Raw genomic sequence first — 22,676 nt, forward strand, 5'->3', positions numbered from 1 at the left:
AACTACAGTTCTCAACTGTGGAACTAAATCCCTAAAATTATAAAGGATGCAGACTGAGTTGACACTATTAAACACCAGCTCAGAACCTATTGATTTCACCCTGCCATTAACCAACATCTTTTTGTGTTTTATGTTTATGCTTATGTTTACTTTTTGTTTTATTTTTATGTTTGCAGTTTATCCCACTGTAAAGCTCTCTGAACTATATCGTCTGCATGAAAAGTAATCTATAAACATTTATTTATTTATTTGTCAGTCTGTCTATCTAATCATGGGACACTTTACAATGACCAATTAATCTACCAACGAATACGTCTTTGGACTGTGGGGGGAAACCAAAGCACCCAGGGGAATCCGACACGGTCCTGGGGGAACGTACAAACTCCTTACAGACAGCAGTGGGTCACCTGTACTGTAAAGTGTTGTGCTAACCACTATGCTACCGTGCCATGGTAATAATAATAATAATAATTATTATCATTACTGATAGAGTGGACAGCCAGCACCTTTCTTCAGTCTACATATAGTGGTGAATACAGCCCAGTCCATCACAGACAAAGCCCTCCCCACCGTTGAACACAACTACAAGGATTGCTCTCACAAGAAAACAGTGTCCATCACTCACGACCCCCACCATCCAGGCCATGTTCTCCTCTTTAGCTACAGGAGCCTTAGGTCCCACACCACCAGATTCAGGAACTGTTATTACCCTAGGTCTGGGACCAGAGTACATCATAGAATTGTTTTCATTTTATAATCCTGCTCGAGTTTTCAGGTCTTCCGCCGGTGTCTTAAATTTAAACAATCTTCCTCAAAATTGGCATCAGGCTCCTGGGCCAGTGTGGATAACTTCACTCACTTCAACACTGAACTAATTCCACAAACTACAGACTCACTTTCAAGGCTTCTGTAGCTCATGTTCTCTGTATTATTTATATTTTTTAGTTTTCACAACTTGGCTTCTTTTGCACATTAATTGTTTTTCTGTTTTGATGTATAGCTTTACATAAATTCTATCATATTTCTTTATTTTCCTGTAAATGCCTGCAAGGAAATGAATCTCAGGGTTGTATATGGTAGCATATGGGTACTTGAGTAATAAATTTACTTGGTCTTTGACTATTTTAAGGTGACTGGAGGAAAGTATAGGGGGCAGTGGTGTGTCAGAGGTACTTGCTTCACACAGAGAGCGATGACTACGTGGCATGTGCTGTCAAATGGTGGTAGAGGCAAATTCATCAGGGACATTTAAGAGACTTACAGGTAGGCACATGGATGGCAGAAAAACGGAGGGTGCTTTGGGCGGGAAAGGTTAGATGACCTTGAAGAAGGTTGAAAGTTTAGGAGGGCCTCTACTGTGCTTTAATGTTCCAGGTTCTAAAGCTACATCTAAGGCAGTTGTATAAGTGAGGCTGTTCACTTCAGAGTCATATAGAGAAACAGCACAGAAAGATAGGAATAGACCCTTGAGCGCACTTTCAATCCTACACTGATCCCATTTTCATCTCAAGCCCATTATTGTATTTCATTTTTCCCAATTCCCATCAATTTGCCCCGAATTTCACACTTGACCCACACACTGGGAGCCATTTACAATGGCCAGTTGACCTACCAGAGCATGTATATAGAACGAAATGCAAGGATGTAATTCTGAGGCTTTATAAGTCATAGGTCAGACCACACTTGGAGTATTGTAAGCAGGTTTGGGCCTCTTATCTAAGAAAAGATGTGCTGGCATTGGAGACGGTCCAGAGGAGGTTTGTGAGAATGATCCTGGGAATGAAAGGGTTAATGTATGAGATGCCTTTGATGGCTTTGAGCCCGTACTCACGGAAGTTTAGAAGAATGAGGTGGATATCTCATTGAAACCTAACGAATATCGAAAGGCCCTAATAGAGCGGATGTGGAGGGGATGTTTCCCATAGTGGGGGAATCTAGGACCAGAGGACACAGTCTCAAAATAGAAGAATGTTCTTTAGAATAGAGCTGAGGAGGCACCTCTGTAGCCAGATGGTGGTGAATCTGTGAAATTCATTGCCACGGACAGCTGTGGAGGCCAAATAATTGGGTATATTTAAAGCAGAGGCAGATAGATTCTTGATTAGTTGGGACGTGAAAGGTTATGGGGAGAAGACAGGAGAATGGGGTTGAGATGATTAAAAAAGCAACCGTGATGGAATGGAGGAGCAGATTCAGTGGTCAACTGGCCGAATTCTGCTCCGATGTCTTATACAAACCGCAGCACCCAAGGGAAAGAGATTGAAGACAGTTCAGTTTAGTTGTGATTTTATCCAGGGGAGGCGAAGGCTGAAGCCTGATGCTCCTCTAATTTTGTTTTCTTTCTCTTCAGTACAGAATGGAGGAGGTTCCCATCACTGGAATTGGAATTAGTTTAATACTGTCTCAGGTACTGAGATACAGTGTAAAGCTTGTCCAGTGTACTGTTCATACACACCAGATCATTACACAGTGATGTAGAACAAGGTAGAACAATAGTTATCCAGATAGTCATTGGTTAAGACAATGTGAAATTCAATAATCTGGCAAAGTTCAAGGCAGAAACTTGTAGCGTTGAACAGGGATCAGTTATTGTTGCGCTAAATCTCAACAGGTTACATCAACTTGACTGAGGATTTGATAGTGGAATTGGTTGATTACTGTCACATATACTGAGATAGAGTGTAAAGTTAGTCTTGCACACTGTTCATACAGATTCGTGTATTGAAATAGAACAAGGTAAAACAATAACAGAATGCAGAATGAAGCATAACAGCTGTCAAAGCATTGCAGTGCAGGCAAATATTAAAGAGCAAGATCATAATGAGATAGGTTATGAAACAAAGAGTATATCTTATCGTACAAGTTGTCTATTCAAGGATCTGATACCAGTGGGATAGGAGTCTGCTGGTATGTGCTTTTGGGTTTTTGTATCTTCTGCCTTATGTGAGGGAGGAGAAGGGAGACTGTCCGGGGGGTGGGTGGGCTCTTTGATTCTGCTTGATACTTTACTGAGGCTGTGAGAAGTGCAGACAGAGCCCGTGGAGGGGAGACTGGCTGCTGTGATGTGCTGAGTTGCGTCCAGGCTAAACAATTCTGTCCAGGAGGGAAGTGCGTTTATAGCTTTGCAGCACCCTTCATGATCTGAAAGTGACCCCAGACTGCTCTACCTCAATGCAACGTGGCAGCTCATGCACAGCAAGATCCCACGGACTACAATAAAACAATGTTCAGATAGCTGTCATGACAAATACTGTCTGGGATACTTGAGGTTTAGGAAGCAAGGATCAGATGGGTCTATTGAGGAATATAGGGAAGCAAGAAAGGAGCTTAAGAAGGGCTGAGAAGAGCAAGAAGGGGGCATGAGAAGGCCTTGGCGAGTAGGGTAAAGGAAAACCCCAAGGCATTCTTCAATTATGTGAAGAAAAAAAGGATGACAGGAGTGAAGGTAGGACCGATTAGAGATAAAGGTGGGAAGATGTGCCTGGAGGCTGTGGAAGCAAGCGAGGTCCTCAATGAATACTTCTCTTCGGTATTCACCAATGAGAGGGAATTTGATGATGGTGAGGACAATATGAGTGAGTTTGATGTTCTGGAGCATGCTGATATTAATGGAGAGGAGGTGTTGGAGTTATTAAAATACATTAGGATGGATAAGTCCCCAGGGCCTGACGGAATATTCCCCAGGCTGCTCCACGAGGCGAGGGAAGAGATTGCTGAGCCTCTGGCTAGGATCTTTATGTCCTCATTGTCCACGGGAATGGTACCGGAGGATTGGAGGGAGGTGAATGTTGTCCCCTTGTTCAAAAAAGGTAGTAGGGATAGTCCGGGTAATTATAGACCAGTGAGCCTTACGTCTGTGGTGGGAAAGCTGTTGGAAAAGATTCTTAGAGATAGGACCTATGGGCATTTAGAGAATCATGGTCTGATCAGGGACAGTCAGCATGGCTTTGTGAAGGGCAGATTGTGTCTAACAAGCCTGATAGAGTTCTTTGAGGAGGTGACCAGGCATATAGATGAGGGTAGTGCAGTGGATGTGATCTATATGGATTTTAGTAAGGCATTTGACAAGGTTCCACATGGTAGGCTTATTCAGAAAGTCAGAAGGCATGGGATCCAGGGAAGTTTGGCCAGGTGGATTCAGAATTAGCTTGCCTGCAGAAGGCAGAGGGTTATGGTGGAGGGAGTACATTCAGATTGGAGGATTGTGACTAGTGGTGTCCCACAAGGATCTGTTCTGAGACGTCTACTTTTCGTGATTTTTATTAACGCCCTGGATGTGGGGGTAGAAGGGTAGGTTGGCAAGTTTGCAGATGACACAAAGGTTGGTGGTGTTGTAGATAGTGTAGAGGATTGTCAAAGATTGCAGAGAGACATTGATAGGATGCAGAAGTGGGCTGAGAAGTGGCAGATGGAGTTCAACCCGGAGAAGTGTGAGGTGGTACAATTTGGAAGGACAAACTCCAAGGCAGAGTACAAAGTAAATGGCAGGATACTTAGTAGTGTGGCGGAGCAGAGGGATCTCAGGGTACATGTCCACAGATCCCTGAAAGTTGCCTCACAGGTGGATAGGGTAGTTAAGAAAGCTTATGGGGTGTTAGCTTTCATAAGTCGAGGGATAGAGTTTAAGAGTCGCAATGTAATGATGCAGCTCTATAAAACTCTGGTGAGGCCACACTTGGAGTACTGGGTCCAATTCTGGTCGCCTCACTATAGGAAGGATGTGGAAGCATTGGAAAGGGTACAGAGGAGATTTACCAGAATGCTGCCTGGTTTAGAGAGTATGCATTATGATCAGAGATTAAGGGAGCTAGGGCTTTACTCTTTGGAGAGAAGGAGGATGAGAGGAGACGTGATAGAGGTGTACAAGATAATAAGAGGAATAGATAGAGTGGATAGCTAGCGCCTCTTCCCCAGGGCACCACTGCTCAATACAAGAGGACATGGCTTTAAGGTAAGGGGTGGGAAGTTCAAGGGGGATATTAAGGAAGGTTTTTCACTCAGAGAGTGGTTGGTGCGTGGAATGCACTGCCTGAGTCAGTGGTGGAGGCAGATACACTAGTGAAGTTTAAGAGACTACTAGACAGGCATATGGAGGAATTTAAGGTGGGGGGTTATATGGGAGGCAGGGTTTGAGGGTCGGCACAACATTGTGGGCCGAAGGGCCTGTACTGTGCTGTACTATTCTATGTTCTATGTTCTTCTACTCCAGACACACCCCAGAATGGCAGTTCTAGACAAGATTCTCCTTCAAGCATTTCAAAGTACACTCAGTGGCCACTTCATTAGGTACATCTGTACATCTTGATAATGCAAATATCTAACCAGCCAATCACGTGGCAGCAGCTCAATGCATAAAACCATTCATAGTCAAGAGGCTCAGTTGTTGTTCAGACCAAACATCAGAGTGGGGTAGAGATGTAATCTAAGTGACTTTGACCATGGGATGACTGTTGGTGCCAGATAGGGTGGTTTGAGTATCTTAGCAACTGCTGATCTCCTGAGATTTTCACACACAACAGTCTCTAGAGTTTACAGAGAATGGTGCAAGAAACCAAAAAAAAAAAAAAAAATCCAGTGAGCAGCAGTTCTGTGGGCGAAAACCCCTTGTTAATGAGAGAGGTCGACTGCTTCAAGCTGACAGTAACTCGAATAACCACATGTTAGAATAGTGACGCGCAGAAGAGCATCTCTGAATGCATAACCTGTCGGACCTGGAAGTGAATGGGCAGCAGACCGCATCGGGTTCCACCGCTGTACCTGATAAAGTGGTTACTGAGTCCAACAGAAGTCATTCTGCTCAGTGAAGCCTTTGGTTCGGAATCAAGATCACATTTACTGTCACTGACAGATGCTGTGAGATGTGTTGTTCTGCAGCATAAAACTTACCATAAATTACAGAATTAAATAAGTAGTCCTCGATGCTGGGTGGGGGCTTGTGCCCGTGAAGGCTCAGCCTACAGCCCTCCTCTTTTTCCAACCCTCTGCAGTGACTCCTCGATACCAGGTGGTGATGCAACCAATTAAAATGCTGTCCGTGGTACATCGCAGGTATGACACGGGCCCGTTTAGATTCTAATCCTCGATGAAGTCACCTTAATTTCTTACAGACATGTGGTTGACCTTCCTTGACCTTTGCCTATTCCAGTGCTCGTCTGCTACTTCTTAAGTGGACAATCAAATTTCAACTGGAAGCCAGCGGACAAGGTAAGGATTGTCATCGGTGGGAGTTTGGAGGGAGGGGGCACAGGCTTTGGGTTGCTTCCCAGCAGTGGTCTGGTGGGAGGGGCCATCCACTTGAACAAACCTCCCCCAGTGCTCTCAGGAAACAGTGAATCCTATGACCAAAGCCAGTGCAAGGGTATGGGTAATATTACTCCCTGGGGCAGCATGGTAGCCTAGCGGTTTGGGGTTTGATTCCTGCCGCTATCTGCACATTCTCCCCATGACCGTGTGGGTTGCTGCGGTTTCCTCTTACATCCCAAAGATGCTTGGGTTAGTGGGCACGGCAACACTTGTGCGCTGCCTCCAGCATATCCACGGACTTATTGACTTCAATGTACTGTACACAGAGTCGTTGAGTCATGGAAAAGTACCGCACAGGCGCATCTAGTCTGTGCTGAACCATTGAAACTGCCTACTCCCATCGACCTGCACTGGGACCATGGCTCTCCCTACCCCTACCATCCGTGTACCTATCCAAGCTCTCCTAAACATTGAAATCAAGCCCGCATGCAGCTCATGCCCCAGCCTCACAATCCTGTGAGCGAAGACGTTTCCCCTCATGTTCCCCTTAAAATTTTCACCTTTCACCCTTAACCCATGACCTCTAGTTGTAGTCCCACCCATTCTCAGTGGGAAAAGCCTGCTTGCGTTTATCCTATCTGTACGCCTCATGATTTTGTATATCTCTATCAAATCTCCTCTCAATCTTCTAAGTTCCAAGGAATACAGTCCTAACCCATTCAAACTTCCTCCAGATCCGGCAACATCCTTGTAAATTTTCTCTGCACTCTTTCAATCTTTCCTGTAGGTAGGTGACCAAAACTGCACAGAATACTGCAAATTAGGCCTCACCAATGACTTATACAACTTCAACATAACATCCCATTTCCTGTACTCAATACTTTGATTTATGAAGGGCAATGTGCCAATAGCTCTCTTTATGACATCTGACAAATAAATCTAATCTTAACTCTATATGGAGAAGGATCTCACCCTAAACATTACTGTTTATTCCCTTCCATAGATGCTGCCTGACCTGCTGAGTTCCAATAGCATTTGTGTGTGTGTTGCCCTGGATCTGCAGAACCTCTTGTGTTTGAATCTTTGTCCCATTACTAACCCCCCCACCCCCGCACTCTCTCCTACCTCCCCTGATATCACAGGCCTTTTTATTGCCCACCTCCCACCCAAGCCTATGCAAATCAAGTCACATTTTTATCTCTGACTTGGGGACACCCAAACTATTATCCTTTGGCCTTGGTCTGCGAGCTTTAAAAACCCCATTCCCAGACATCCCACCCTGCAAAAACTCATTTCAGGGAGGTAGCCCCATCAATTTGCAGGAGACTTCCGGGAGAGGTGGGACGTCTGCATTCCCCACCGCACTTGCAACACAAGGCATCCCATGTGGAACAACTTTCTTTGCAATCTCTCGTGTCTGTGGGGGGTTGAGACCGCGGACGAGATATTCGGAAGTCGACGAAGGGGGTTGGGGAAGGACGAGTGTGTGGACTGCTGCAACACACACAAAATGCTGGAGGAATTCAGCAGGTCAGGTAGCACCTAGGGGGTGGAATAAACAGTCGATGTTTCAGATTGAGACCCTTCATTGGGACTGGGAAGGAAGTGGGAAGAAGCCAGAATAAGATGGAGGAAGGGGAAGGAGGACAGGTGATAGGTGAGAGCAGGCGAGGAAGGAGGTGGGTGGGTGGGTGAAGTAAGAAGCCGGGAGGTGATAGGTAGAAGTGATAAAGGTCTGATAGGAATCTTGATGGGAGAGCACTGTGGACCATGGCGGGGAACCAGAGGGAGTTGATGGGCAGATGAGGAGAAAGGAAGGGGTGAGAGGGGATCCAGAATGGAGAATGAAAAAAGAGTTAAGGGGAGGGAGGAGACATCACTGGAAGTTGATGAAATTGAAGTTTATGCCATCAGGTTGGAGGCCATTAAATGGAAAATGAGGTGTTGCCCCTCCAACCTGAGAGTGGCCTCATTGTGGCCGTGGACCAACGCGTCAGAATGGGAATGGGAAGTTGAGTTGAAATTCGTGATCACCGGGGGTCCTGTCAGTGTTTTATCTAGCAGCATCCCAAAGCCCATGCTGGGAGGTGAAACACTGTAAAGTTACCCCTCATAAGGCTGGCAGGCGAATCAGGGGAGGGGGATGGAGTTTGACACACATGTGTGAGAGAGAATAAGTTGCTAGCCTCTATGTGAGGGATTGATTGTTGTTCCAGATTCCAGCATCTGTTGTCGTTTGTGTCTCTGGCGAACGTGCTAATATTCATTAAAGTGTTTGGTTAAAGTGAGTCACCTGAAGAACAAAGTTTAAAACCTCTGCTCTAAAGTAAGTAGGTAACAGGGCAAAGCAAAATACCACAGAAGCTGAAAACCTGGAATAAAAACAGAAAACTTTGGGTAAAGTCAGGTCAGGTGATGTCAATGAAATGTCATTCTTTCAGATTGAAAACATTTGATCAGAAACTGAGAAAGTTAGAGGACAGTGCCTAGACTTAGAGATTCTTGCCTGTGGCACTTCCATTAAGCTACACCCTGCATGGAAGCTCACAAAAACAGCATGGAAACAGGCCTTTTGGCTCTCCCAGTCTGTGCTGGCCATCATTTATATCCTGTATTCTTCATTCTCCTGATATTTTCATCAACCACTCCCAGACTCTACCCATCACCCACACACTACCCACATGAGAGGAAAGGGCGCAGTCGGGAAACCTACAGTCACAGGAGAACGAGCAAACTCCGCAAGTGCGCACGCGCTGCACACACGCTCTTCTTCGGTTGTCCATCGAAATCCGATGACCATGTCCACTCCTTTAACGGTGAGATCTTTGATGACTATACAGTCCTATCCTGGACCCACAAACTCTATTGCAGGTGGGACATGTATACGTGGTAGTGGTGGCAACCATGGCTGCATTTCTCCTGGCCCTCTTCTGCTGTCTTCTGGTTGTTCTTTCCATCTCCAGAATACGAACCCCGTCCCTACACAGCTGTCGCTAAGTGATACGGTCAGCAGCAACCTCCTCCAGGTCCTCGGGTCTGATCTTGCACTTCCTTAAAGTATTCTTCATCTGATCCTTATAGCGCTTCTTCGGCCCTCCAGCTGAGCCACACACACACACACAGAGCCAGGGATCAGGACTGAACCTAGGACCTGCGAGACAGTTCCATTAAGAACCCACCAACTTCCACCTTATTCAATGACTTGGACTCCACAGCTGTCTATAGCAATGAATTCCACAGATTCACCACCTTCTGGCTAAAGAAAGTCTCTGTTCTGAGGCTGTGCCCTCTGGTCCTAAACTCCCCCACCATAGGAAACATCCTCTCCACATCCTCTCCATCTAGGCCTTTCAATATTTGGTTGTTGACACATTTCACTGTATGCTGCAATGTAGATGTGATAAATAAACAAATCTAGAGTGCAGCCTATACAACCACACCATGACTTCCCAACTTATATACTCTGTCTCTGACTGATGAAGGCCAATGGGCTAGAAATGCCACTTGTTTGTGCTACAAATTCAGTGCCTACATTTTAGGTACACCTGTACACCTGCTCATTAAAGCAAATATCTAATCAGCAACTCAGTACATAAAAGCATGCAGACATGGTCAAGGGGTTCAGTTGTTGTTCAGACCAAACATCAGAATGTGGAAGAAATGCAATCTAAGTGACTTTGATCATGGAATGATTGTTGACGCCAGACAGGGTGGTCTGAGTATCTCAGATAGGGCTGAGATTTTCATGCACAACAGTCTACAGAGTTTACAGAAAATGATGTGAATAACAAAAAAAATCCAGTGAGGGGCAGTCCCGTGGGAAAAATGCCTTGCTAATAAGAGAGTTCGAGGAGAATGGTCAGACTGCTTCAAACTGACAGGAAAGTGACAGTAACTCAGATAACCACACATTACAACAGTGGTGTGTAGAAGAGTGTTTCTGAACACACAGTATGTCGAACCTTGAAGTGGATGGGCTACAGCAGCAGAAGACCATGAACATACAGTGGTAGGTACAGGACGTAGTTGATAAAGTGGTCACTAAGTAGGGTTAGGCTAATGGAATGTGAGTTTAAGTCTTTTTCTCTCTTCCTTCTCCCCAGGGTTATGGCTGCCACGTAGCCAGTGCAGTTTGTGAGTGGATCGTCGGCTTCTGCTTTAACTTCTTCTTCATGACCTTTATCAGAGACTTTCAGGTATGGATTGAGTCAACCACCCCTGCCAATTCACCCCTCCCCACTTCTACCCCCCCCCACTTTGTTCTCAGCTTCACACCCACAGCTGGTGAACTCATTTCAAACTCCATACCCTCATACGAGTGTTTGTGACTCGAGGGAACACAACCTGCCTCTCCTGCTCTGTCCCACAGTGGGAAATATTCAAGGACTCCTGATGAAGGGTCTGGGGCTGAATCGTTTACTGTTTACTCCCCTCCATAGATGCTGCCTGACTTGCAGACTTCCACAGAACGCAGAACATTACAGCACAGTGCAGGCTGTTGGGTGCAAAATATTTGCACTTCCTCTCTGTAACAGGATGAGTTTCCCACATCCCACCAAGCTTGGTGGGAATTGGAATTGGTTTATTATTGTCACATATTGTCATATGGTCAGGGCATGAAGGGCTGTGGGGAAACGGCAGGACACTGGAGTTGAGAGGAAAATTGGATCAGCCATGATGAAATGGCAGAGCAAACTCGATGGGCCAAATGGCCTAATTCCGCTCCTATATCTTATGCTCTTTTCTTATGAACTAAGGTAAGTTAAAAAACTCGTCTTTCATGCTGTTCATGTCGATAAATTCATTGCAATAGTGCATTGATCTAGTAGAAGGGAAAACAGAATGCAGAGGTAAGTGTAACAGTTATGGAGAAAGCGCAATGCAGCTAAACAAAAAGACGGACCCTTGACTCTCACAATCCACCTCATTATGGAACATAGAACATTATAGCACAGTACAGGCCATTCAGCCCACAATGTTGTGCTGACCTTTTAACCTACTCCAAGATCAATCTAACCCTTCCCTCTTACAAAGCCCTCCAGTTTTCTATCATCCATGTACCTATCTAAGAGTTTCTTAAATGCCCATAAAGTATCTGTCTCTACCACCATCCCTGACTGGACGTTCCACACACTCACCGCTCTCTGTGTAAAGAACTTACTTCTGACATCCCCTTATACTTTCCTCCAAACACCTTCAAATTATGCCCCATCAGATTAGCCATTTCTGCCCTGGGGAAAAGTCTCTGGCTGTCCACTCGATCTATGCCCCTTATCTGTACACCTCCATCAAGACAAGAGATAGGTGGGATGGGTCTTTACCTCGGGCTGAAGAAGGTGGAATTGATAGGAAAAGATAATTAACTGTGGATAAAAGGAGAGGGGGGGGGAGAACCAGAGGGATGGAGGTGGAGGTCAAGGGCAAGTCATGAGGCTATTCGCACTCTGGAAAAAAGATTATTCACTCAGTCATGCCTCTTATCATCTTGTACAACTCTATCAAATCAAAATTCCAGCATCTGCAGCATCTCTTGCATTTAAAATAATCAAAGCTATTTGGTTTTGGTTGAAATAGTTGTCAGGATGTGAGGATAATTGCTGGCTCTCGTCCCTGTTACTCAGCTAGGAGTACAGGTATTTTCTGTGAACACATCAGAGCACTTTTGCCAACACAGAGCCCCTCGGTGCTTCTCTGTAGCAGAATCTGAACTCTGTTAAAAGTCCCTGAAGTGGGACCAGAGCCCCTTTTGGAGAAGGACTTGTTGAATCATAGACAGTTACCCGGAGATCTTCTAAGGACTGTCTTGTCAGTCAATACACTGCACAAAGTGCACAACAATTACTCATTAGGACTTACACTATAAAATGTAGGAGCAGAATTATTGTAGGCCATTCAGCCCATCAAGTCTGCTCCTCCATTCAATCATGGGCAATTTTTTGTGTTTTTAATTTATTGTATTTTTCATTCTTATTGTGCTTTTTATGCTATATCGGATCTGGAATAAGAATATGAGAATAATTTTGTTCTCCTTTACATTCACGTAGTGGAGAATGACAACAAGTAATCTTGAAAACAAACAATGATTTACTTCCCCTCTCAACTCTATTCTCCTGCCTTCTCCCCATAATCTTCAATATCCTTCATAGTCAAGAACCTATCAACTTCTGCTTTAAATTACCCAGTGACTCTCTATTACTGTCCTTGGCGATGAATTCCACAGATTCACCACACTCTGGCTAAAGAAATTCCTATTCCTCTGTTCATGAGGGATGCCCTTTTATTCTGAGGCTGTCTGTCTGGTCCTCGACTCACTCACTATTGGAAGCACCTTTGACAGAGCCTCCTAAGCCTGTAATCTCCAGCTCCTAGTGGTATGAGAACACCTGGCACATTGGAACACCACCAACTGCAGGTTCACTAGAAACGATAACATTTCCTCCTCCCCCAACAGATGTCACTCAACATCCCCAGCTCCTTTGGCATACTGATTGCTTCTCCCCAGAGTTACAAACTTCCCTGAATTTGAAACAGACCCAGTGCTGATGAGTCTGAATCCGGCAATTACCCCACTTTAGTCTGTAACCTAATGTTCAACATACTGTAGGTTGAGTGAGCTGGGGCTTTTCTCTTTGGATCAAAGAAGGATGAGAGGTGACTTGATAGATGTACGTAAGGTGATAGGGGGCTTTACCAGAGTGGACATTCAGAGAGCTTTACCTAGGGTGGAATTGGCTAATATGAGAGGGCATAATTTAAAATTGAATGGACGGGGGGATGTCAGAGGCAGGTTTTTTTTCTCTCACGTAGAGAGTGGTGGGTGCATGAAACGCAGTGCTGGCGTGGTGGTAGAGGCAGACACATTAGTGGCATTGAAGGGACTTTTAGACACAGGGATGATAGAGAACTGGAGGGTTATGTGAAATTCTGCAACTGCTGTATCTCTTAGCAGCACACACAAAATGCTGGAGGAACTCAGCAGGTCAGACAGCGTCTATGGAGGGGAGTCACCACGAAGGAGAGCGTAGTAGCAGAGCAGATAGTGTAAACTTCTACCATGCCAGTGATCATCGATTTCCGCAGCTCCTGCAGGGAGCTTGTATGTTATCCTCCAGGTGCTCCTGTTTCCTCACACATGTGGGTAGGGGTCAGTGAGTTGTGGGCATGCAGCGTTGGCACTGGCAGTGTGGTAACACTTGCGGGCAGCCCCCAGAACGATCCTCACTGATTTGATTTGACGCAAATGATGCACTTCACTGTATGTTTCAATGTACATGTCACAAGTAAAGCTAATCCTGTCTTAAACAGTTGATGTTTCAGGTCAAGACCTTTCATAAAGACCATGGCCTGTAGCCACACTGCTAACTTTGGTCTAATTAGGTCAAAAAATTTTTTCTAAATCAATCTTTCTTTCACTTCAACAGAAATTTTCTCTACGTATTAAAACGGAGATAATTGATTTTGATGATGAGATAACTCCTATTCTCCACAGCCACCGATGTCAGTGACCTCTCTGAGACGGTAAGTGTCACGACCTTGGGCCGTCAGTAGAGTATTCTGAGAGCTCTGAGTTTTTTGTATTCTCTGCGTTTTATTAATTATAATTATCCCTATTGTTGCGCTTCGGACTTTTATGTGTTATTGTTGGGTTTTCTCTAGTTTTCATTTGTTGCAATTGCCCTTGATCACTTCCAATTAATTCTCTGAGACTTTGCAGGTGTCCAATTAAGTAACCTTGGACTTTTGTCTCTTATTAGAACAGTTACTTGTAAGCTTGTAATTAGTCTGGAGTTTTATCAGCTGGGCCCACATTCTTTCATGCCCTGCAGTGTATTTAAAGGGACAGTGCTAATCTGCCCTGGCTCTGTTGTCCTGATCCTTGCCTGGTGAAGTTCTGGCCAAGTTATCGAAGACCTTGTAAGTTCTACTGTTTAGGTTTAGGTTTAGTCATAGTCATAGTCATGGTCATACTTTATTGATCCCGGGGAAAATTGGTTTTCGTTACTGTTGCACCATAAATAATAAATAGTAATAAAACCGTAAATAGAAACATAGAAACATAGAAAATAGGTGCAGGAGTAGGCCATTCGGCCCTTCGAGCCTGCACCGCCATTTATTATGATCATGGCTGATCATCCAACTCAGAACCCCGCCCCAGCCTTCCCTCCATACCCCCTGACCCCCGTAGCCACAAGGGCCATATCTAACTCCCTCTTAAATATAGCCAATGAACTGGCCTCAACTGTTTCCTGTGGCAGAGAATTCCACAGATTCACCACTCTCTGTGTGAAGAAGTTTTTCCTAATCTCGGTCCTAAAAGGCTTCCCCTCTATCCTCAAACTGTGGCCCCTCGTTCTGGACTTCCCCAACATCGGGAACAATCTTCCTGCATCTAGCTTGTCCAATCCCTTTAGGATCTTATACGTTTCAATCAGATCCCCCCTCAATCTTCTAAATTCCAACGACTACAAGCCCAGTTCATCCAGTCTTTCTTCATATGAAAGTCCTGCCATCCCAGGAATCAATCTGGTGAACCTTCTTTGTACTCCCTCTATGGCAAGGATGTCTTTCCTCAGATTAGGGGACCAAAACTGCACACAATACTCCAGGTGTGGTCTCACCAAGGCCTTGTACAACTGCAGTAGTACCTCCCTGCTCCTGTACTCGAATCCTCTCGCTATAAATGCCAGCATACCATTCGCCTTTTTCACCACCTGCTGTACCTGCATGCCCACTTTCAATGACTGATGTATAATGACACCCAGGTCTCGTTGCACCTCCCCTTTTCCTAATCGGCCACCATTCAGATAATAATCTGTTTTCCTATTTTTGCCACCAAAGTGGATAACTTCACATTTATCCACATTAAATTGCATCTGCCATGAATTTGCCCACTCACCCAACCTATCCAAGTCACCCTGCATCCTCTTAGCATCCTCCTCACAGCTAACACTGCCACCCAGCTTCGTGTCATCCGCAAACTTGGAGATGCTGCATTTAATTCCCTCATCCAAGTCATTAATATATATTGTAAACAACTGGGGTCCCAGCACTGAGCCTTGCGGTACCCCACTAGTCACCGCCTGCCATTCTGAAAAGGTCCCGTTTGTTCCCACTCTTTGCTTCCTGTCTGCTAACCAATTCTCCACCCACACCAATACCTTACCCCCAATACCGTGTGCTTTAAGTTTGCACACTAATCTCCTGTGTGGGACCTTGTCAAAAGCCTTTTGAAAATCCAAATATACCACATCCACTGGTTCTCCCCTATCCACTCTACTAGTTACATCCTCAAAAAATTCTATGAGATTCGTCAGACATGATTTTCCTTTCACAAATCCATGCTGACTTTGTCCGATCATTTCACCGCTTTCCAAATGTGCTGTTATCACATCCTTGATAACTGACTCCAGCAGTTTCCCCACCCCCGACGTTAGGCTAACCGGTCTATAATTTCCCGGTTTCTCTCTCCCTCCTTTTTTAAAAAGTGGAGTTACATTAGCTACCCTCCAATTCTCAGGAACTAGTCCAGAATGTAACGAGGTTTGAAAAATTATCACTAATGCATCCACTATTTCTTGGGCTACTTCCTTAAGCACTCTAGGATGCAGACCATCTGGCCCTGGGGATTTATCTGCCTTCAATCCCTTCAATTTACCTAACACCACTTCCCTACTAACATGTATTTCACTCAGTTCCTCCATCTCACTGGACCCTCTGTCCCCTACTATTTCTGGAAGATTATTTATGTCCTCCTTAGTGAAGACAGAACCAAAGTAATTATTCAATTGGTCTGCCATGTCCTTGCTCCCCATAATCAATTCACCTGTTTCTGTCTGCAGGGGACCTACATTTGTCTTTACCAGTCTTTTCCTTTTTACATACCTATAAAAGCTTTTACAGTCCGTTTTTATGTTCCCTGCCAGTTTTCTCTCATAATCTTTTTTCCCCTTCCTAATTAAGCCCTTTGTCCTCCTCTGCTGAAATCTGAATTTCTCCCAGTCCTCAGGTGAGCCACTTTCTCTGGCTAATTTGTATACTTCTTCTTTGGAATTGATACTATCCCTAATTTCTCTTGTCAGCCACGGGTGCACTACCTTCCTTGATTTATTCTTTTGCCAAACTGGGATGAACAATTGTTGTAGTTCATCCATGCAACCTTTAAATGCTTGCCATTGCATATCCACCGTCAATCCTTTAAGTGTCATTTGCCAGTCTATCTTAGCTAATTCACGACTCATACCTTCAAAGTTACCCCTCTTTAAGTTCAGAACGTTGTTTCTGAATTAACTATGTCACTCGCCATCTTAAATAGTTAAATAGTAATACGTAAATTATGACAGGAAATAAGTCCAGGACCAGCCTATTGGCTCAGGGTGTCTGATCCTCCAAGGGAGGAGTTGTAAAGTTTGATGGCCACAGGCAGGAATGACTTCCTATGACGCTCTGTGTCGCATCTCGGTGGAATGAGTCTCTGGCTGAATGTACTCCTGTGCCCACCCAGTACATTATGTAGTGGATGGGAGACATTGACCAAGATGGCATGCAACTTAGACAGCATCCTCTTTTCAGACACCACCGTCAGAGAGTCCAGTTCCATCCCCACAACATCACTGGCCTTACGAATGAGTTTGTTGATTCTGTTGGTGTCTGCTACCCTCAGCCTGTTGCCCCAGCACACAACAGCAAACATGATAGCACTGGCCACCACAGACTCTTTTGTTAATAAAATTCCTAGTTTCGTTTAACCCTTCTGAATCTCTGTGTGATCCTGTGCTTAGGTCTGAAGATGTGGCGTGGCAGAGAGGAATCAGCATAATTATCATCAGTATCTTTCTCGTATTTTAAGATGTTTTGCACTTCCAGACATTCCACATGGGCAATACTAAACTCCAGAAATAGGCACAGTACTCTGAATAAACATGACCAGCCAGCTCCAGGAGGACACAGAAACAATTTAAGGATCATCAAAAACAGACTAACACCCAGACCAACTGGTGGGAGTTACTGGTCCATCGCCTCTGATATCATCATAGGAGCAAATAGGGAGGATCTAAGAACAAAGACTTTCTTCAACCGAGGCACCAGAAGCCTTACCTAACAGGAAATGGAGCCTCTAGCAATCCAAACAAAAGATTAACTTACACAACCAACACACATCAAAGTTGCCGGTGAACGCAGCAGGCCAGGCAGCATCCTGACGAAAGGTCTCGGCCCGAAATGTCGACTGCACCTCTTCCTAGAGATGCTGCCTGGCCTGCTGCGTTCACCAGCAACTTTGATGTGTGTTGCTTGAATTTCCAGCATCTGCAGAATTCCTCATGTTTGCGTTTTTAAAAGATTAGCTTTATTTGTCACATGTACACCACAACATAGTGTGAAATGTGTTGTTTGTGTCAACGAGCGATTCAGTTTGAGGATGCAGCCCGTAGGTGTTGCCGACACAGCGCGTCCACAACTCACGAACCCGAACCCGAACTCGAACACCTTTGGACTGTGGGTGGAAACTGGTCCATCTGAAGGAGAGCAACGTGGTCATGGGGAGAACATACAGACACAGGCAGGAATGAATGCAGGTCACAGGTGCTGTTATAGTGTTATGCTAACCTCAATGCTAAAACTGTAATCCCATCTGGCCTAGCCGTGCTCTAGTCTACGGATCCCAGCACAGCTTGGAGAAAGAGATGCAGGTCGTCCCACAACACACTTTTCTGCTCAGGAAGAAATAATCCCAAAACTATGTAACACCCTTAAAGTTGTAAAACACCTAGAAAGTTCACAAGAACAACATTTTTCACAAGATATTTATATGTGGCTATCAATTTGGAGAAAATGTTAAGTCATAACGAGTGAGAAAGTGTTAGGATAGGAAACTCCCAAACGTTTCTCAGCGAGGCAGCACAGGAACTTTTACCTCACAGCTTCTAGGGTATGGCACTGGCTGGATGGGGTCTGCACGTTCTCCCTGTGACAACATTCGGCCCACAATGTTGTGCTGAACCAAACTAATTAGTAATCAAATGGCCAATTAAATTATTCTGTTCTGTCTACACAATGTCAGTATCCTTCCATTTTCCTCACGTTCATCTGCCTACCTAAATGTCTCTTAAAAATCTCTGATGTTTCTGCCTCTAATATCACCCCAGGCATCCACCACTCTCTATGCAAAAAAAACCTGCACCTCACATCTCCTTTGAAATTGCCCCCTCCCATCTTAAATGCATGCCCTCTGGTATTAGATATTTTGACCCTGGGGAAAATATACGGTGCATCTATTCTATTTATGCCACTCATAATCTTATAAACTTTTTCTCAGCCTCTGCTGCCCAGAGAAAAGGACACAAGTTTGACCACTCTCTCGTTCTAGCAGATGCCTCTAATCCAGGCAGCATCCTGGTAAACCTCTCCAAAGCCTCAACATCCTTCCTATAATGGGCCGATGTGAACTGTATGCAATGCTCCAGATGTGGCTTAACTAGAGTTTTATAAAGCTGCAACATAACACAGTGCCTCGACTAGTAACGGCAAGCATGCCATATGCATTCTTAACCACCCTATCAACCTGAGTAGCCACTTTCAGGAAGCTATGAACATGGACCCCAAGATCCCTCTGCTCATTAACACTATTTAGTATCTTGCTCTTGACAGTGTACCGTCTCTTCACATTTCATCTTCCAAGGTGCAATTTGTCACGTGCCCTGTGGTTCGTGTATGTTTCAGTATGGTCACCTCTCATTCTTCTAAAACTCTAAAGGATATTGCTGTAACTCCTCTAATCACTTGTTCTCCCCGTGACAGTACTGGTTTCCCTCCAGCTGCTCCGCTTTCCAAAGGGATGAGGGTTCGAAGGTTAACTGGCGGTTGTAAATTGTTCTGTGTGTGATGGTGGGGGCAGGGGACATTGACGGCAATGTAGCGAGAATGAAAATTAGACTAGTGTAAATGGTTGTTTCATAGTTGTCAGGGATTTAAGCAGAACGAACCGTCTGTATGGTGCATCAGTCCATGGCAGTCTGTCTACCACCAGTGGACTATCCCAGCAGAAGTACACTGCAATTGTGCTACAAAACATGCACTTTCAATGAGGAACGGACTTTAAGAAGATATAGTGTGTATCAATGAAAATCATGCTCATTTTTGAAACGATAAAGTAATAGGTGAATAATTATCAGCAGAGTCACTGAAACCCTGTTTGTTACTCCCCATTATAAACACAAGAGATTCTGTAGATGCTGGAAATCCAGAGCGACACACACTATTTTTTTTAAAATGTGGCACAGAAAGAGTTGGAGAGCATTACCAAGAAAGGCTTGGGACATGGACTGTTCCATGAAGACAACGAAAAGGGAGGCACAGCTGAAGCCCTCACAAGTACCCCTGCTTACAGCTTGAATTTAGAGGAAGTTGGAGAAGCTGGAAGATTTTAAAATAATGTAGCACAGAAAGAGTTGGAGAGTATTACCAGGGAAGGCTTGGAACATGGACTGGTCTACGCAGCCAATGAAACGCATGAAGAGTTGGGGAGCATTACCAGGGAAGGCTTGGAACATGAACTGTAACATTTTGTGTGTGTTACTTCCCCACCCCTGTCCCATACAATTACTGAGTAATACTTGTAAAACAAAGTCATTACAAATACTCCCATGCAAAAAAGTACACATTTTTGAACACTTAACAGTTTAAATATCCTTAATTACAATGCAGCAGTAGCATAGCAGATACACATAAAGACTTTTTTGTCAGTTCCTCCTAAGACTGCAATCTCTATCTTCCAGTGGGAGAAGGGTACCAGGCAAATGGAGACTACACCACTTGCAAGTTCTTGCTGAAACTGCACACTTTCTGACTGCAAAACAGCACTCAGTTGGGATCTGAATCCAGTAACACTCCAGAAATATTAAATATGAAAGATTAGCATAATTTGTCAAATGTATATTGAAACATACAGTGAAATGCGTCATTTGCATCAACAACCAACACAGTCCAAAGATGTGCTGGGGGCAACTGACAAGTGTTGCTATGCATCTTTGCCAACATAGCATGCCACATTACTAACCCTAACACGTATGACTTTGGACTGTGGGAGGAAACCAGAGTACCTGGAGGAAACCCATATGGTCATGGAGAGAATGTACAAACACCTTAGAGGCAGTGGTGGATATTGGTGGATATCCCTAATCACTGGTACTACAAAGCGTTACACTACGCTACTGTGCTGCAGAGCATAGTTATCAAAGCTCTTTCTAAATTCCTGTGATCTCCTCCAGCCCTACATCTCATCCAGATCTCTGTGCTCCTCCAATTCTGGCTTCTTGTTCACTCTGGATTTAATTGCTCTCCATCGGCACTGTGTCTTCAGCTGCCTAGAAGCCCATCTCCAGAAATCCTTCGCTAAACCTCTCCCCCATCCCTTTAACCAAGCTTTTCATCAGCTCCCTTAATATCTCCCATGGACCTCTGTCAGATTTTGCCTTCCAGTGCTCTGGCAAGTGCATCTGAGGATTTTAGACCATAAGATATAGGAGCGGAAATAGGCCATTCGTCCCATCGAGTCTGTGCCGCCATTCCACCAATACTGATTTATTAACCTTCTCAATCCCATTCTCCCGCCTTCTCCCTGTAACCTTTGATGCCCTGACTAACCAAGAACCTGTCAAACTCAGCTTTAAGTATACTCAGTGATTTGGTCTCTACTGCCGTCTGCAATGATAAATGTGTATATATATATATATTTCTGTAACCGTTCAAATCAGATTTTCTCACAGAAACCTCAGATTTGGTTAATCCCAATGCTGGTTTTTTAAGACACATCAATACCAACAGAAAACTGAGTTGAGTTCAATAGGAATGCAAATCTAACAAAGAAGATTAATTGAAATATTTTATGATTTGACTTATAAACCAGTTGGTGAAATTTTGATAGAACTTTATTTGAAATGGTTATGAGAATTTATACATATGTCTATTTTACAGTACTGAAGTTTCATTATTGTTTGTTACAGATTTTTATTAATAAACAATATTTTATCAAATTGTGTTTGTGATTTTATGTTCACACATCCCCACTCCTGTCCTTTTTCTATGAGTCCCTGATCTCAGAGGGTTGTTGCCATTCTCCTGAGTCTGAAACAATGGCAGATTATTCAGCTTGAGGTCCATCACCTCTCGACAAGTCTGCAGGTTGTAGAAGCTGACCACATGCTTCGTCCCGATTTCCTGTGTTCAGCTGATGTATGTCTAAGCCCTACCCCTTCATGCGCAGCCCACCACGGCACATTACAGGCCGTTCAGCCACAATGTTTGCCAGCCTTTTAACCTACTCTGACATCGAACCCTTCCCTCCTACATAACCCTCTTTCTAACATCCATATGGCTATCTAAGAGTTTCTTAAATCACAAACGAACACGAGAAAGTCTGTAGGTGCTGGAAATCCAAAGCAACACACATAATATGCTGGAGAATCTTGGGATGTTAGTGGTGAGCACGTGGAACTCACTGCCAGGGAAGGTGGTAGGGGCAGATAGTTTAAGGACATTCAAGAGACTCGCACAAAATGCTAGAGGAATTCTCCCCCTCCCTTTCCTTCTTCTTCACTTCCCCTCTCTGGCCCCTTTCTGTGCTGTAGTGTTCTATGTCCCTATGACTCTTAAAATATTTGGAAAGGGGGAAAAGCAGGTTTTTGTCATCATACAAGTAACAAATTGCATGACGCATACGGTAATATTAAATCTGATTCTGATTCAACAAATCACATTAAAAGCTGAGAGCTGTTGGGAGCTGGGATGTGTAAGAGAGCCATGTCAGCATTGTTAAAATTAAACCTATTCAGCCCAAAGCTTCCTGGCATTTAACTTCATCTCTGGGCACTTTGTGTTCCCTGTATAATGAGATACTGAGAACATAAAGATTTTATTTTCAGTAACATACTAAATCTGAATTAAAATCAGGTTTATTATTACTGGTATGTGACATGAAATTTGTTAACTTAGCAGCAGCAGTTCAATGCAATACATAATATAGAAGAAGAGGAAAATAATAAAAATAAATAAATCAATTACAGTATACATGTGTTGAATAGATTAAAAATCGTGCAAAAACAGGTATAATGTATATTTAAAAAGTGAGGTAGTGTTCAAGGTTTCAATGTCCATTTAGGAATCAGATGGCAGAGGGGAAGAAGCTGTTCCTGAATCGCTGAGTGTGTGCCTTCAGGCTTCTGTACCTCCTACCTGATGGTAACAGTGAGAAAAGGGCATGCCCTGGGTGCTGGAGGTCCTTAATAATGGACGCTGCCTTTCTGAGACACCGCTCCCTGAAGATGTCCTGGGTACTTTGTAGGCTAGTACCCAAGATGGAGCTGACTAGATTTACAAACTTCTGCAGCTTTGTTCGGTCCTGTGCGGTAGCCCCTCCATACCAGACAGTGATGCAGTGT

The 22,676-nt window shown here is 44.2% G+C and overlaps 1 protein-coding gene across 1 annotated transcript in view; it reads left to right on the top strand.

Annotated features, from left to right (window-relative positions):
* Nucleotides 1-21,238, top strand: part of dram1 (DNA-damage regulated autophagy modulator 1) — a 51,228-nt gene extending 29,990 nt beyond the window's left edge. The window contains exons 5-8 of the mRNA XM_063057645.1: nucleotides 6,146-6,204; nucleotides 10,347-10,439; nucleotides 13,665-13,761; nucleotides 17,022-21,238. Of these exons, the coding sequence (XP_062913715.1) occupies nucleotides 6,146-6,204; nucleotides 10,347-10,439; nucleotides 13,665-13,748 (236 nt within the window). The 3' untranslated portion in view covers nucleotides 13,749-13,761; nucleotides 17,022-21,238. The remainder of the gene's footprint in view (nucleotides 1-6,145; nucleotides 6,205-10,346; nucleotides 10,440-13,664; nucleotides 13,762-17,021) is intronic.
* The last annotated feature ends 1,438 nt before the right edge of the window (nucleotides 21,239-22,676 follow it).

This window comes from Mobula hypostoma, chromosome 9 (genome assembly GCF_963921235.1).
Source record: "Mobula hypostoma chromosome 9, sMobHyp1.1, whole genome shotgun sequence".
Taxonomy (NCBI): domain Eukaryota; kingdom Metazoa; phylum Chordata; class Chondrichthyes; order Myliobatiformes; family Myliobatidae; genus Mobula; species Mobula hypostoma.